Here is a 16,213-nt window from a genome sequence, read left to right on the forward strand (position 1 = left end):
TTCCATTAGTGGTCAGTAGATAAAATGGTTTCTACAGTAAGAAAAACACAGCCCCATACCCTAAATTCAATTAATTGGGAGACAGTGGGAAAAACGCCTCTTACATTGGTGGTGAGTGGGAAGAATGTCCCTTACATTAATGGTTATTGAGAGCAATGCCACCCTTACAGTGGTGCCAACAATGCCCTTGTTACCAATAGCTAAAGAGACCATTGGTGTCATTGCACTGGCTCTGCCAAGTGGCGTTGGGTATGGAAATATCCAGGCACCATCACTTGGGAAGGTCAATCAGCCACAGCTCAAGGAACCCCTTGCAACCTTTAGAGGAACCTTGAGAAGAGCTGGCTTGTGCAGAAATAATATTTGGCCTGGATAATACATAGGAGTTCAGGTAGAATGTTATTATTTACTTATTGGCTAAACTGATATTTTTGACTGACTACTCTCTTTTTAATACATACATTTACATTCCCAAATGTGTTTTTTTTTGTATTGGCATAAACTTTTTGTTGTTGTTGGCGCATGGAAGATTTGGGAAGAAATAACCCGCCCCTGGTCTCACTAGGGTTGAGAACCACTGGTCTAGTACACACTTTAAGAATGTGTTGACCTTGCTCAACAGGACGAAGGGATCGCTCAGGAACTCTTGGACGTGTACTGAGTAACAAGTACAAATTCAGTATCATTTAAAGGTCTTTTTGAAACATTTATTTGTCAAGAATATCAAATACAACCAACACGTTTTAAGGAGGGGGGGGCAACTTCCCTCTTTTTTGGGATGGGACGTAAGCAATGGATGTTATCAGAATCATAATAGATTGCACTAGAAGACCTATGTTAATGTTTGATAAAGGCTAGCACCCCTTGCTATGGCTAGGAAAGGGTAAAATGGTCAGTTTTGCATGCGTCCTTCCCACGAAGATCTATCTTTAGTTTTATGGAAGCGTCCCCCCCCCCCTGAAGCACAATGGCTGTATTAAAACACAGAGCAAAGTGTAAAAGTTTTGAAAGAGCCATTTGCCTTTTTACCACTTTTCTTAGACTTTTCCAGGGACCCTGTGGGATGTCCTACTTAATGGAGAGCTGCCTTCCTTGAACTAGAGATCAAACCTGACCTTTCGACTTGGGTCCAGCGTGCCTATGTGTCTTTTGCAGTATTAATAACCTGACAGGTTTCTAAACCTTCCCCACACTTTCTAATCTTGAAAAGATTAGAAAATCTGTTATAAAGAGCATTTCTGTGTCTTAAACCAACTAAGCTTTTATATCTTTTGGATAATAAATAATAATGATATTGAACAATTGAACATTTCAATCAGAAGCCAATAAAAAGGTTATATAGTTCTGAAAACGTAAAAGGTAAGCTGGCATGGTGAAATTTACATAATGTACGATAAACATGAAAGGTTAATCAAAAAACATTGTTACAGAAAAGGGAATGTTGCAAAATGTTTGGACGTTCAGTAGAATGTTACTGGTTTTTCGTACAACTAACTGAAAACTCTCAAAATTTGGTACTGTGGAACAGTGATTAATAACAACCAATAGAATGCTGATGAATGCTGATACTACTAATGGGACGCTGACAGCTATTGGTACAACCAATGGAATGTTGATGAAGGTTCATACTACCAATGGGATGTTGATGAGTGGCACAACCAAATGGAAGGTTAGATCATGTTGGCCCAGCAAACAGAATGATGGATCATGTTGGACAAGCCAATGGAATGTTGGATCATGTTGGACCAGCCAATGGAATGTTGAATCATGCTGGCCCAGCCAATGGAACAATGGAATGTTGGATCATGTTGGCCCAGCCAATGGAATTTTGGATCATGTTGGCCCAGCCAATGGAATGTTGGATCATGTTGGCCCAGCCAATGGAAGGTAAGATCATTCTGGCACATCTAATGGAATTATGAATTATGCTGGACCAGCCAATGGAATGTTGGATCATTCTGGCACATCTAATGGAATGATGGATCATGTTGGTCCAGCCAATGGAATGTTGGATTATTCTGGCACATCCAATGGAATGATGGATTATGTTGGCCCAGCCAATGAAATGTTGGATCATTCTGGCACATCCAATGGAATGATGGATTATGTTGAACCAGGCAATGGAATGTTGGCCCAGCCAATGAAATGTTGGATCATGCTCCCCTTGGAATGTTGATGATTAAGTGGACATTTCATTAGTCAATTATGCCTAAAAATGAATAAAGAGAATAACCACCAATGAGGACAATGCTCACAGAACATGTAAATATGAAACCTAAAGAGTGTGGTCTATAATTGTTTACCTCTCCATTAAGACCTAGGTCTTGGTCAGATGCAGAAACCTGAAGGACAAAAGTCCCCAACTCAAGTCCTTCGGTCACTGAAGCCTCGTATATGGACGAGCTGAAGAATGGGACATTATCATTCACATCTGCAAGTTCAACAAAGCATCTTAGTGTTTTTACAGTGTTAAAGTGCACCTGGTATACAACAATAAAATAAAAAAATAAAATTGAATACCAAAATCTAGTTCTTCGGATACATTTTAATCATATACCAAAGCCTAATAACCTAAAATTCCCCTAGACACATTTGTGAGAGACGACAACCAAGATCACAACCTCTTCTCAGTATTACAATGAGTGTGTTTCTATCAATCTCATACCGTGAACCTTTATTACCACCCCTAAGGCAACTAGGCTCATAAATACAATTAACAGCTTGAAATTAGAATATGTTTAGCTTTAACAGCCAGCCAATATACCTTTTGTGTCTGTTTGATGGGTGGGGTTTAGTATTGTGTTCCTGTATAAGCAGAAAACAGGTGCACTTTACAAGGTGAGTACTCAGGTCACTTAGTCCTACCTGTGATGTTAATATACACTGTAGTGAAGGCAGCTAGAGGCACCGGAGCAACATTTTGAGCTCTGATTTTCAAGATAAAGTTCCTGGTGGTTTCGTAGTCGAGGTTCTCAGCCACTAATACTGAAGCAGAACCATCCTCCCGGTTCATGGTCAGGTAGAAACGTACTGGCATGTTACTCTCAGGGACCAGTCCTTCCTCCAAATTATATGTCACTCGAGGATCTCCCAGAAGTGATCTTGCCTTGACGGTCTACACAAAACCAAGAGATACAATGGAATAACGTGTCATTTGAGTAAAACAGAAGTATGCATTGGGAAATCTCTTGACGAGGATGAAAGGCCAAGTGATTTCTGTCCATCCTACACCCCGAGGATTTCCTGCAAATGTTACCCCTGTTACATCTGTGGCCCATGCACACAAAGGCACTATTCACTTTTGTATAGAGCAGTTGGCTGTCACAGCGGGTCGACAAATCTATATGAAAGACCCCATGAATTGACAAAGTCCACAATCCTTGCATGCGGCATTAAATTGCCTGTGAGCCGGTGGGGACAGATTTATTGATACCCTCCAAGGTACCCCTTACCCTATCAGGGTTGGGTTTGGCTCCATTTTGAGTCCACAGGCTCAATAATGTAATATTGGAAGGCTTCTTTGGACTGATTGGCCATCCATTTGTAATACAAAAAGATTACATTAAGACCAGCTGTGATAACTACAAATGAAATTATTCATTCTCAACTTGTCTACCCTTATTAAGCGTACAGTGATTTATTTCATTTCACTACTGTTGGTCCACTTGGTCATCTTAGGCCGCGTACACACGGTCAGTCCATCCGATGAGAACGGTTCGTTCAGACCGTTGTCATAGGTTAACGATGAAGCTGACTGATGGTCCGCCGCTCCCACACACCATCGGTTAAAAAAACTATTGTGTCAGAACGCGATGACGTAAAACACAACGACGTGCTGAAAAAAACGAAGTTCAATGCTTCCAAACATGCGTCGACTTGATTCTGAGCATGCGTGGATTTAAATTTAAGCAAGTTGGCTTTTTTTTAACCGATGGGCCCAATACACACGATCGGTTTGGACTGATGAAAACGGTCCATCAGACCGTTATCCTCTGGTTAACTGATCGTGTGTACGAGGCCTTAGAGTTTGGATTCCTCTTTCTCTTCACCTGTTCAGGGTGTACTGCAGGATAATTTTATGCCTTGATACTTTGTTTTGTGGATAGTCCATTTTATGTTGTGTCACCCCATACCTGGTTTTCAAGACCAAGCAGCAACTACCTAGTATGTCCTGAGGAAGTAATCAATATTGCGAAACACGTTGACAAGCTATCATGGAGGAGGTCATGGACCCAACCCTTTGATACAATACATCATTGTTTCTGTTGATTTATGGACTCGATATATACTCTTGAGGATCCATGCCTCCATGCTTTGTGCTATTGGGTATCTGTTGACCTTGCCTAGTAAAGGTTGTTGTCTGTTGTCTGTTTTTTGTATGTTTTTTAACTATTTTGTAATAAAGATATATATTTTATAGATTTAAAAAGGTTCAAAGGACAGGACTTTAAAGATGCCAATTAATTGAACAGTTTGTTTAAAAAAATATTTTTTTTATTAGATAACTGTGACGAACCCTTGTTCTCAACAGCACTATGTCTGCCGTAAATGCATCCTCTGTCCCGAACCAGCACTATCCAAGACTCTTTAGCCCACCCAGTCACCAGCCGTACTTCAGTGTAGGGTAAAAACCAGCAGACTCCCTTTATTCAAGCACATGTTACAACAGATAAATAACTCCGAGACACTCCCCCCCCCCAACCCCACCCTTGGATTCAGGGCAGGTTAAACTGTTCAATGACAATAGACACACAGGTCGGGTGTATTTAAACTTTTCATCAGTAAACATTCTTATCAGCAGGGGGGCTGCTGGAGGAGCCCCCCTCCCTCTTTCCTTACAGCAAACACATTTACACATCCTATAATATTTGAGGCAGACAGCCATAATAGAACAATAGAATACAGTCACACCCCAAACGATCACAGCAAAGAGTACACAGCAAAATGAGACAATATACAATATACATATATATATATATATACACACACACACACACACACAACATTCCAATGTGGCTGTACCGTGAGTCCGATTAGTACAGATCAGACTGGATTTCTATTAGAGACAAAGGGTGATTTACACATAAGGGGGGTCGGGGAAGCTGGACACAGGGAGGGCCTTAGGTGTTCAGGCGCCCTGTGCAAGCTAATCCTGTGGCACCCCCATCTTCACCCCTCGCTCCCTGATCACCTAAACATTACACAGCCCCCTGCATCACTGGACCCCTTTACATTACACAGCACTCTGGACCCCTTTACATTACACAGCACCCTGCATCACTGGACCCCTTTACATTACACAGAACCCTGCAACTCTGGACCCCCTGCATGTTACACAGACCCCCCATCAGTGCAGACCCCCCTTCAGTGTATCACCCCTTCAATGCAGACCCCCCTGTTCAGAGTAGCCCCCCCATTGCCGGTCTGAAACCCCCCCAGTGTGTGGTACGCCCCCACCCCCCCCCCTAGTACGCCTCTGGATGGCCGCACGGCGCCCGTTGCCCATGGCGCCCTGTGTGGCCGCACAGCTCGCACACCCCAAAGGCCGGCCCTGGCTGGACACAAAGTTTACAGAGCTCTCCAAGGTAAGCCGAGTTGCACAAACCCCCCACCCAAAGTGACTCCTGTCACAATAACAATATCTTTAAAATGATAAAGAATAGTCAAATACATACATTTCATACAACATTGCAGCCAACATTGCAGCCACTTGTGCTCAACATGTTTCGCCCAAAGGATGTGGTGCCTATTTCGGTTCCTCATCACCCATACCTTCTCTTTTTCATATATAATTTTATAATTTACTTATATTATTATTATTTTTTTATAATTTACTGCCCACAAAGTCCACAATTTTTGATAGAGTTTTTACTCTTTTCATGGCATTAAATTACATATTTATCAATGTCTGAGTTTTTTTTTTTTTTTAGAGTCATTTATTTATATACCTTGATAAATGTACAGGGCAAAATCCAACTGAAATGCCTGTTTTGCTAATAAGGACTTGAAATAGTTAAAGAAAAAAAAAATTCTTGGTACAAACAAGAGCAAAAACCTCCGCATACTCTTCAAACACTGACCTCCATTAAATATTAACCTCCATTTCACCTAATAATTATTACTCATTAATATTTTACTAAAAAGACAAAATAATTCATATTTCATCATAATAGAGTAACCTCAATTACACCGAACAAAAGTCTGACCCACGGACGACTGGCAAGTGTGGAAATGCTATTTATTGTATGGTATCAGTGCTAAATAATATGCACTGTCACTGTACTAATGACACTGGTAGAGAAGGGGTTAACATCAGGGGGCGATCAAAGTGTTAAGCGTGCTCCTAGGGAGTGCTTTCTAACTGTGGGGGGGGGGGGGGAATGCTGTGATTGGAGGAACACAGAGATCTGTGTTTTTGCTTAGCAGAAACACAAAATGTCCTCCCTCATAGAACGACGGTCTGCCTTGTTTACATAGGCAGAACGCTGTTCGGCCTCTCCTGTAAATGATCGCGGGGTGCCAGCAGCCATCGCGGCCTACAGACCTGCTGATTTTCAATCACAGCGGGAGCGAGTCGCCGGCGCCGCACGTGTGCACCCCAGACCGACTGCACGAAATTATGTACTTCACGAAAGTGTATTTCTTCAAGCAAAAATATTGCATTTGAAAGACCGTTGCACAAATACTGTGTGACATAAAATATTGCAATGATTTTATTCTCTAGGGTCTCTGCTAAAAATATATTTATATATATATATATAATATTTGGGGGTTCCAAGTAATTTTCTAGCAAAAAAACAACTGATTTGAACTTGTAAGCAACAGGTGTCAGTAAAAGGCTTAGGCATGAAGGGGTTAAGATAACATAACGTACCACAAGAGGTGTATCTCTCAATGTGTTCTCCGGAATCACAATTTCATATCGATCTTTTTGCCACACCGGAGGTTGATTCTGGGCATCTGTCACCCGTACTGCCACCTCCACCCGCGTGCTGCGGTTCCCGCCATCTGTCGCAATTACTTCTTGTGTTATTAGGGATTTCTGAAAAATAGAAGGCGATAAAAACTAAGGGCTAGATTCATGTAGGGGGACGCAAGTTTGTGCGGGCATAGCGTATCCTATTTACGCTACGCCTCCGCAACTTAGACGAGCAAGTGCAGTATTCACAAAGCACTTGCTCCGTAAGTTGCGGCGGCGTAGCGTAAATCTGCCGGCGTAAGCACGTTGAATTCAAATTGTCAAGAGGTGGGCGTGTTTTATGTAAATAAAACATGACCCCACGTAAATGACGTTTCTCACGAACGGCGCATGCGCCGGCAGTGAACTTATCCCAGTGCGCATGCTCCTAATCACGTCGCAAATAGTCAATGCTTTCGACGTGAACGTAATTTACGCAAAGCCCTATTCGCGAACGACTTACGCAAACGACGTAAAATTTACAAAATTTGACGCGGGAACGACAGCCATACTTAACATTGGCTATGCCTCATATAGCAGGAGTAACCTTACGCCGACGACATAAAAAAATCCACCGGGCACACGTACGTTTCTGAATCGGCGTATCCAGCTCATTTGCATATTCTACGCTAAAAGCGACGGCAACGCCACCTAGCGGCCAGCGTAAATATGCACCCTAAGATACGACGGCGTAAGAGACTTACGCCAGTCGGATCTTAGCCTAATTTCGGCGTATCTTGCTTTCTGAATACAGAAAGAAGATACGCCGGCGCAGATTTGAATTTACGCAGCGTATCTATAGATACGCCGGCATAAATTCTTGCTGAATCTAGCCCTAAGCTTTTAAGTTTAAGGTCATTATTAGCCCAAATCCTCATACCAGTTGGATGCATCTCCTTAGTATTGTTAAAGGAAAACTGTCACTTTTGTTCATTCAAGATAAAGCAACGGGTTCTCTCCCGCTCAGACTCGCTACATATCTGCAGAATGAAAAAAATGTGTTTTGCTGCGATTCGTTATTTACATAAATTTGTTTAGTTAAATTTTTTTATTTCCGTTTAACTCGTTTTCGGAACTGGTTTCGTTTATTCGTATTCAAAATCGATTCAAATTTTCAGAATTCGAATAGTTTTCAAATTCGAAAATATTTTCTATTCTGTTCTTTTCTATTCGAATTTCGGAAGATGGTTATATTCTTTCTATTTTATTCTATTATTTTTTCATTCTACTTGTTTCTATTCTATTATATACTATTCTATTATTTTATTTTCTATTCTATTTTGTTTTGCTCTATATTATTCTATCCTTTTATTTTCTATTACTGTATATTGTTTTCTATTCTATTCTATTTTTTGTATTCTAATCCTTTATTTTATATTCTATTTGATTCTCTTTGGAAATTGGAAAGCAAAATCGAAAACTTTTCTAATTCTAAAACTTTTCTAATTCTAAAACTTTTCTAATTCTAAAACTTTTCTAATGTCGAAAACTTTTCCAATGTCGAAAACTTTTCTAATTCGAAAACTTTTCTAATTCGAAAACTTTTCTAATGTCGAAAACGTTTCCAATTCTAAAACTTTTCTAATGTCGAAAACTTTTCTAATGCTAAAACGTTTCTAATGCTAAAACGTTTCTAATGCTAAAACTTTTCTAATTCTAAAACTTTTCTAATTCTAAAACTTTTCTAATGTCGAAAACTTTTCTAATGTCGAAAACTTTTCTAATGCTAAAACGTTTCTAATTCTAAAACGTTTCTAATTCTAAAACTTTTCTAATTCTAAAACTTTTCTAATTCTAAAACTTTTCTAATTCTAAAACTTTTCTAATTCTAAAACTTTTCTAATGTCGAAAACTTTTCTAATGCTAAAACGTTTCTAATTCTAAAACTTTTCTAATTCTAAAACTTTTCTAATTCTAAAACTTTTCTAATTCTAAAACTTTTCTAATTCTAAAACTTTTCTAATTCTAAAACTTTTCTAATTCTAAAATTTTTCTAATTTGTCGAAAACGTTTCTAATTCTAAAACTTTTCTAATTCAAAAACTTTTCTAATGTCGAAAACTTTTTGAATTGCAATTTGAAAACTATTCGAATTCAAATTTTTGGTTTCGTTATTTCAGATTCGTTTAAATTCGGTACTGTATTTCAAAAATTTTGATACATCCAAGTTTCCAAAATTTGTCAGAATTTCAGTTCGGAAACAAATGATCTGCACGTGTCTAATACTCTCTTTCTCTCCAATCACATGCCATCGGATCCCATAGCAAATACTTGTCACTTTCAGGTAAAATTCTGGTAGAATTTTAGGTACCCCCTGCAATAGCAATTTCATTTTTGGTGAGATACTCCCTAAGGGATGCAGATACTAGAACCGTGCGTCTGCTAAATGTCTCTTTGCGTATCAAAAAAGGCGCCTGAATACTTTGAGATCATTGACCCAGAACAAATATGAGGGTCAACACAGCAGCTAGGCAGGAGGTCATCAATGTCACCCCCCCCCCCCCGTGTTTGTTCTATGATAGGTTTACTTTAAAAAGGTGACTATTGGTGACAACAGCACACACCGTGTATTCTGTATAAAGAAAGAAATTAAAATGTAACTATGTAACTATTGTAACAATGTATAATGAGTTTGTTGGAGCTCAGGTGTCTCGAAGTTGCCACCATTGCTTTAAAGAAAAAGGTCACAGGTGTTCATTCAAATAGGCAAGAACGTTTTGGCATGCTGGGATTTGTAGTTCCACGACAGCTGGTGAGCCACAGGCTGCTCATCTGGCCGTGTCACGATGTGTCATATTCTGAGAAGAGCGGAGGGACTGGGATGGACGATGTGTGCAGATGCCCCTGTCCAGCTGGATTATAACGCCAATGACGATGAGATTCCGACAGCCCCTCACAGCTGTCCAGAACGCCGCGTGCCACCAGCTGTGAGATTACAATGTATCTCCGCAGAGCCACAACTTATAAGAAATGTATCAGCTGCGGGGAGGGAGCGTTCTCTGTAGATGGTCTCTGCGCCGCGGTGACAATCTTCCCAGAGACCAACCGCCACCGGACGTCTCATACCGACATCGACAGCGCCCGGCTAAAGAGCCGGATCACATCTGAGGAGCATTAATAACATTCCCAAATATCCCTTTCTTTCTTTCTTTCTTTCTTTCTTCCTTCATTCCCTTGTTTTTCCTTCATTCCTTTCCCTTTGGGGGGCTTTGGTGAGATATTTTTTTACCGTTCTTCCTTTTTTTCCTCTTTCTTCCTTCTCTCCTTTCTCTTTCCTTCCTCCTTCCCCTGGTTTTTCCTTGCTTCCTTCCCTTTTTCTATCCATTAGTTTCCCTACTTTCTATTCCTAGCTTTAAGCCTTTCCTTCTTCCTTCCCTCATCTACTCTATTTTCTCTTTTCTTTGCCCTTTCTTCCTTTTCTTCTTCCTACCTTTCTTTCTTAATTTCTCCATTCCCTTGTTATTCCTTCCCTCCTTCCTCTTTGCTTTCTTTCATTTGTCATCTACTCTAATCCCTCTCATTTCCTTCTTTTTCCTTCCTTTCCTTCTTCCTCCCTTCTTTTTCCTCGCTTCTCTCCCTTCTGTTCTTTCGTTTCCCTTCTTCCCTCCTCTTTTCCTTCATTCCTTCCATTATCTACTCTAGTGTCTCTTCCTTCCTCTTTATTCCTATTTTCTTTGCCCTTTCCTCTTTCCTTTGTTTTCTTTCCTTTCTTCCTTCTTTCCTTCTATTTCTTCTTCCTACCTTTTCTTTTTCCTTTCTTTCTTCTTTCCTTCATTCCATTGTTTTTCCTTCCTTCCCTCCCTTTTTCCCCTTTCTTCCTTCCTTACATCATCTACTCTAGTCTCTCTCTCATTTCCCTATCCTTCCTTCTTCTGGGTTAGGTTGTTTCCCTCTCGTATCTTTCATCCTTTTGTTTCCCTTCTTTCTATTCCTTGCTTTCTTTCTTCATTTCCTTCTTTCTTTCTTCCTTCTTTATCCTCCTTCAATTATCTACTCTAGTCTCTCTTCATTCCTCTTTTTTCTTCTTTTGCTTTGCCCTTTTTTCTTTCCCATGTTTTTCTTCCTTTTTTCTTTCCCTTGTTTTCCTTCATGTCTTCCCTTTTTCTTTCCCATGTTTTCCTTCCTTTCTTCCCTTTTTCTCCCATGTTTTCCTTCCTTTCTTCCCTTTTTCTTTCCCTTGTTTTCCTTCCTTTCTTATTTCCCTTGTTTTCCTTCCCTTGCTTTCTTTATTTCCTTGTTTCTCTTTTTCCCCATTTTCCTTCCCTTCCTTCACTCCAGTCTCTCTCTCTCTCTCTCTCATTTCCTTCTTCCCTGCTTCCTTCCCTTCATCCATCCTTTAATTTCCCTTCTTTTCTTTTTTCCATTCCTTCCTTCGTTTTCCCTTCTTTCTATGCCTTGCTTTATTCCCTTTCTTTCTTCTTTCCATTGTTTTTCCTCCCTTCCTTCCTTTCACCCATCATTTTGTTTTGATTCTTTCCCTCTTTCTATTCCTTGCTTTATTCCTTTCATTTTCCTTTCTTCCATTATCTACTCTGGTCTCTCTCATCTCATCCGTTCCTTTAAAAAAAGTATCTTTTCAATTCCTTTTTAAACACAAAATATTATTTTTTAAACAATTCCTTTTTAAACACAAATTTTAAACACAAAACAGAGAACAGCCAAATACAAAGAAATTAGCAAACAATCCACATATTCAGGCTTTATTTGAAAGCAAATGCAGTGTTTTGCATATCTACCTGTCTATCTGTCTATCTATCTACCTGTCTATCTATCTGTCTGTCTGTCTGTCTATCTGTCTGTCTATCTGTCCATCTATCTGTCTATATCTATCTATCTGTCTGTCTGTCTGTCTGTCTGTCTATCTGTCACTGTATCTATCTATCTATCTATCTATCTATCTATCTATCTATCTGTCTGTCTGTCTGTCTATCTATCTTTCCAAAAATATGTTTTCTACTTTGCTGAAATATTCTAAACTTTCTGAGATACTGAATTTTGGGTTTTCACTACATGCAAGTCTAAATCATCACAATTAAAATAAATAAATGCTTGAAATATACAGTATCACTCTGTGTGTAATTAATTTAAATAAAATACCGTATATACTCGAGAATAAGCCGACCCGAATATAAGCCGAGGCACCTAATTTTACCACAAAAAAATGGGAAAACTTGACTCGAGTATAAGCCTAGGGTGTCCATCTGCATGCCTCACTGTGCCCATCCCTCACTGTGCCCATGACTAGACTTACGTTTAACGAGGGAGTCTACGGAAGGGGTGCCCGGCTTTGAAAAATCGGTGCTCCCCGGCCGTAGGTCCCTCAGACAGCAAACTTTGCACACTTGTAGAGGAAGCGTGGGGCTACATGTGCGCCAAGTTCAGGAGACCTAGGGCCGGCCGGTCCCGGGGGCCCCGAAGTCCGGGAGATCAGGTGCAAAAAGGTGACTCGAGTATAAGCCGAGGGGAGCATTTTCAGCACCAAAAAATTTGCTGAAAAACTTGGCTTATACTCGAGTATATACGGTATATGAGTTTCACTTTTTTTAATTGAATTACTGAAATAAATAAACTTTTTGATGATATTCTAATTTTTTAAATTGCACCTCTAAGTGCCTGGGTCAAATTTCATGAATGGGGTTTACAATCACTTTTAGGAAAGGAGGTAAAACTTCTACTCAACGCGCCCCCCCCCCCCCCAACCCCTACCGCCCTTGTGAGCCCACCACTTGTCTCATACCCGAGATATCGGTTGGTTGACGTACAGCCACCCCGTCGTGCTGTTAATCTGGAAGAACAGTGGCTCGTCACCCGCCAAGGAGTAGGTCAGTGCCGCGTTTGGGCCGTAGTCTTCATCGCGGGCGGCGATACGCAGGAAGCTTGTTCCGACCGGCGTGTCCTCCTTTAAGAAGTCTGTTGGATGGATTGAAAACAGAAACATTGTAGCAAATGTCACACGAAATGATTGAAAGTGATAGAAAGTAACGGCCTCGGAAGGACTTACACTCGTAGCGGTTGTTTTCGAAGCTTGGGTCGTTGTCGTTCTGGTCGAGGATGGCGATGTTTATCTGGCAGAGGCTGATGAGGGGGTCACTGGCCTGGTCGGTGGCCTTGATGGTCAGCGGATATTCCTTCTCCTTCTCCCGATCGAATATTTGAAGTGTGGTTATAATTCCTACAGAGGAGGGGAAAACAACAGCTAGATGGGACAAGATCAATGTGCGGCCACGGGTCCAGCCATAGTTGCTTCCTGAAATGAGTTGCCCGACCTGACCAATCACAGTTAAAGGAACGCTCACTTTTCAGAACGTTTTTAAAACTATTTTAAAATGTATTGTTATTAAAAAAAAAATCCATTTCATTTTTATTGTTGGCAATCTAGAACCTGGGAGGCCTTCCGTATAACTGGCAGCTTGTGTGATTGGCTCCATCTTTTTCTCGGAAGTCTGCACTGAGCTTCAAAACCAATTACCAGTGGTCTCCAAACTGTGGCCAATTGCTTGCCCTTATCCAGCCCTTGGGGAACTAATTCTGCCACTGACACCAATGACGGGGCACTATGCCTCCCCCCACTGATACCATTGATGGGCACTAGTCCTCCCACTGATACCAATGATGGGACACTATTCCGCCCACTGATACCAGTGATGGGACACTATTCCTCCCACTGATACCAATGATGGGACACTATTCCTCCCACTGAAGCCAATGATGGGACACTATTCCTCCCACTGAAGCCAATGATGGGACACTATTCCTCCCACTGAAGCCAATGATGGGACACTATTCCTCCCACTGAAGCCAATGATGGGACACTATTCCTCTCACTGATACCAATGATAGGACACTATTCCTCCCACTGAAACCAATGATGGGACACTATTCCTCCCACTGAAACCAATGATGGGACACTATTCCTCCCACTAACACCAATGATAGGACACTATTCCTCCCACTGACACCAATGATGGGACACTATTCCTCCTACTGATACCAATGATAGGACACTATTCCTACCACTGAAACCAATGATGGGACACTATTCCTCCCACTGATACAAATGATGGGACACTATTCCTCCCACTTGACACCAATGATGGGACACTATTTCTCTCACTGATACCAAACTCATTATATACTGCTGGAGTGAAAAATCGAATATGTTATTATTTATGGTATTGAGGTATGAACAACATGCACTACAGACCAGTGTTCATTTTGAAGTCATATTTCAATTTAGTTTTAGTCTTAGGCCGGGTACTCACGAACAAACATGTACGGTGAAAGCGGTCCGTCGGACCGTTTTCACCGTACATGTCTGCCAGAGGGCTTCTGTACGATGGTTGTACACACCATCGTACAGAAGTCCGCGCGTAAACAATACGCGGGGCGTGTCCTCGTCGTCGCCGCGGCGATGACGCGGAGACGTGGGCGGGCCTGCCATTTAAAGGCTTCCACGCATGCGTCGAAGTCATTCGACGCATGCGAGGGACGGCGGGCGCCTGGACATGTACTGACGACCGTACATGTCCGAGCGGGCAGGATTCCAGCGGACGGTTTTAAAACACGTCCAGGAATATTTGTCCGCTGGGAAAAGGCCCGGCGGGCAAATGTTTGCTGGAATTCGGCCCGCTCGCGCCCACACACGACCAAACATGTCTGCTGAAACTGGCCCGCGGACCAGTTTCAGCATACATGTTTGGTCGTGTGTACGGGGCCTTAGTCTTTTGACTAAAATGCCATTTTAGTTTTAGTCGTATTTTAGTCATCTCAATTGTTTTTGTTTTAGTCGCATTTTAGTCAACTAAAATAGCATTCATGTAGTCGACTAAAATGTTTTAGTTGATGAGCTCCATGTAAGTCTATGGACCGACGGACATGAGCGGTGACCATGTTCGCTGATATCCGATCCGGTCCGATCCGCTAAAATCAGATGTATGGCGATACGTTCGCCATCTGTCCTGGTGGATCGGATCGGGTGAGATCTTATAAAAACGGACATGCCGTCCGTTTTTTCTGTCCGATCTCTCCATAGAGAGGGACCTGTCTCAGCGAAGATCAACGGAGAGATCTCCCGCTGGGCCGGGGGACTCCGTGGCAGCGGATCCGCCTTTTGTGGCCTAACGGTTTACAACCCCTTTAAGTGATCTGTGCCCCACTGTGCCCCCTGCATATTTCAATATCTCTTTGTCACTACTGTGTACCCCCTCTCCACAACTGCACCTCTGGACCCCTTTACATTACACAGCACCCCACAGCTCTGGACCCCTTTACATTACACAGCACCCCACAGCTCTGGACCCCTTTACATTACACAGCACCCCACAGCTCTGGACCCCTTTACATTACACAGCACCCCACAGCTCTGGACCCCTTTACATTACACAGCACCCCACAGCTCTGGACCCCTTTACATTACACAGAACACTGCATCACTGCCCCCCCCTTTACATTACATAGCACCCCACATCACTGAACTTCTTTTCATTACACAGCACCCCTTTCCCTTGATTGAAACACTACACAATATTGACAGTATATTTATTTCAGGTCCAAAAGAGGAACCTTTTGGAAAGAGGGACAAATGGATTTGATTCCAGAAGAGGGACAGGCACTCTAAATAAGGGACAACTAGAGGGCAAGGGAGCGCTGCAGTCACCGCTTAAATCGGCCCCAGGGCCAGTTCGGCCCTGCTCCTGGCTCTCCCTGGCGATTCCAGGGGGGGGCAAACGGCCCCCCTTGCCCTATGGAGCGGATGCCCATGTCAATGACCACACATGTAGAGAGCATCATTCTCAGGGACAATCCCACAATGGTATCTTGATCTGTAGGTGTGGCAATTGTTAGCAGGGATTCCCTGAGACCGGGGAGTTATTTTAGGGTTTCCTCCGTGGGAAAAGCGGTTCTAAAAGGATGACAACACTGCCGCCTAATTCATTACAACACAGAGATCGCTCCGGGGGTTATAAGGAAGTCAGACTTTCCCGTTGAAGAACCAATGGGAAAGGACAATGATAAGACGATCAGCAATTTCTTCAGAAGGGAGACAACTATTGTTGTGGAAGTAAAACAGTTAATGCTTCACCAGAGAAGATCTTTGTAGTTTCCATACAGAGCGAGGCATTGGAGTGAAGGACGCTTCCATAACGGCTCATGAAGTATGAAAAGGAAGAACATTTATAGAGGACATCTGATGGTCATACAATACAGAACTATTCTTCCTTGTTTCTTGAAATTTGTTAAATTATTATTATTATTT

General features: G+C 41.8%; 1 protein-coding gene across 1 annotated transcript in view; it reads right to left on the reverse strand.

Annotated features, from left to right (window-relative positions):
• The window catches only part of LOC120917906 (neural-cadherin-like), a 94,824-nt gene that overhangs the window by 27,797 nt on the left and 50,814 nt on the right, over positions 1-16,213 (reverse strand). The window contains exons 10-14 of the mRNA XM_040329502.1: positions 12,959-13,129; positions 12,695-12,867; positions 6,875-7,042; positions 2,866-3,115; positions 2,304-2,431 (exon numbers count right to left, since the gene is read on the reverse strand). Coding sequence (XP_040185436.1) covers positions 2,304-2,431; positions 2,866-3,115; positions 6,875-7,042; positions 12,695-12,867; positions 12,959-13,129 — 890 coding nt within the window. The remainder of the gene's footprint in view (positions 1-2,303; positions 2,432-2,865; positions 3,116-6,874; positions 7,043-12,694; positions 12,868-12,958; positions 13,130-16,213) is intronic.

Source organism: Rana temporaria, chromosome 11, assembly GCF_905171775.1.
Source record: "Rana temporaria chromosome 11, aRanTem1.1, whole genome shotgun sequence".
NCBI classification, from domain to species: Eukaryota; Metazoa; Chordata; class Amphibia; order Anura; family Ranidae; genus Rana; species Rana temporaria.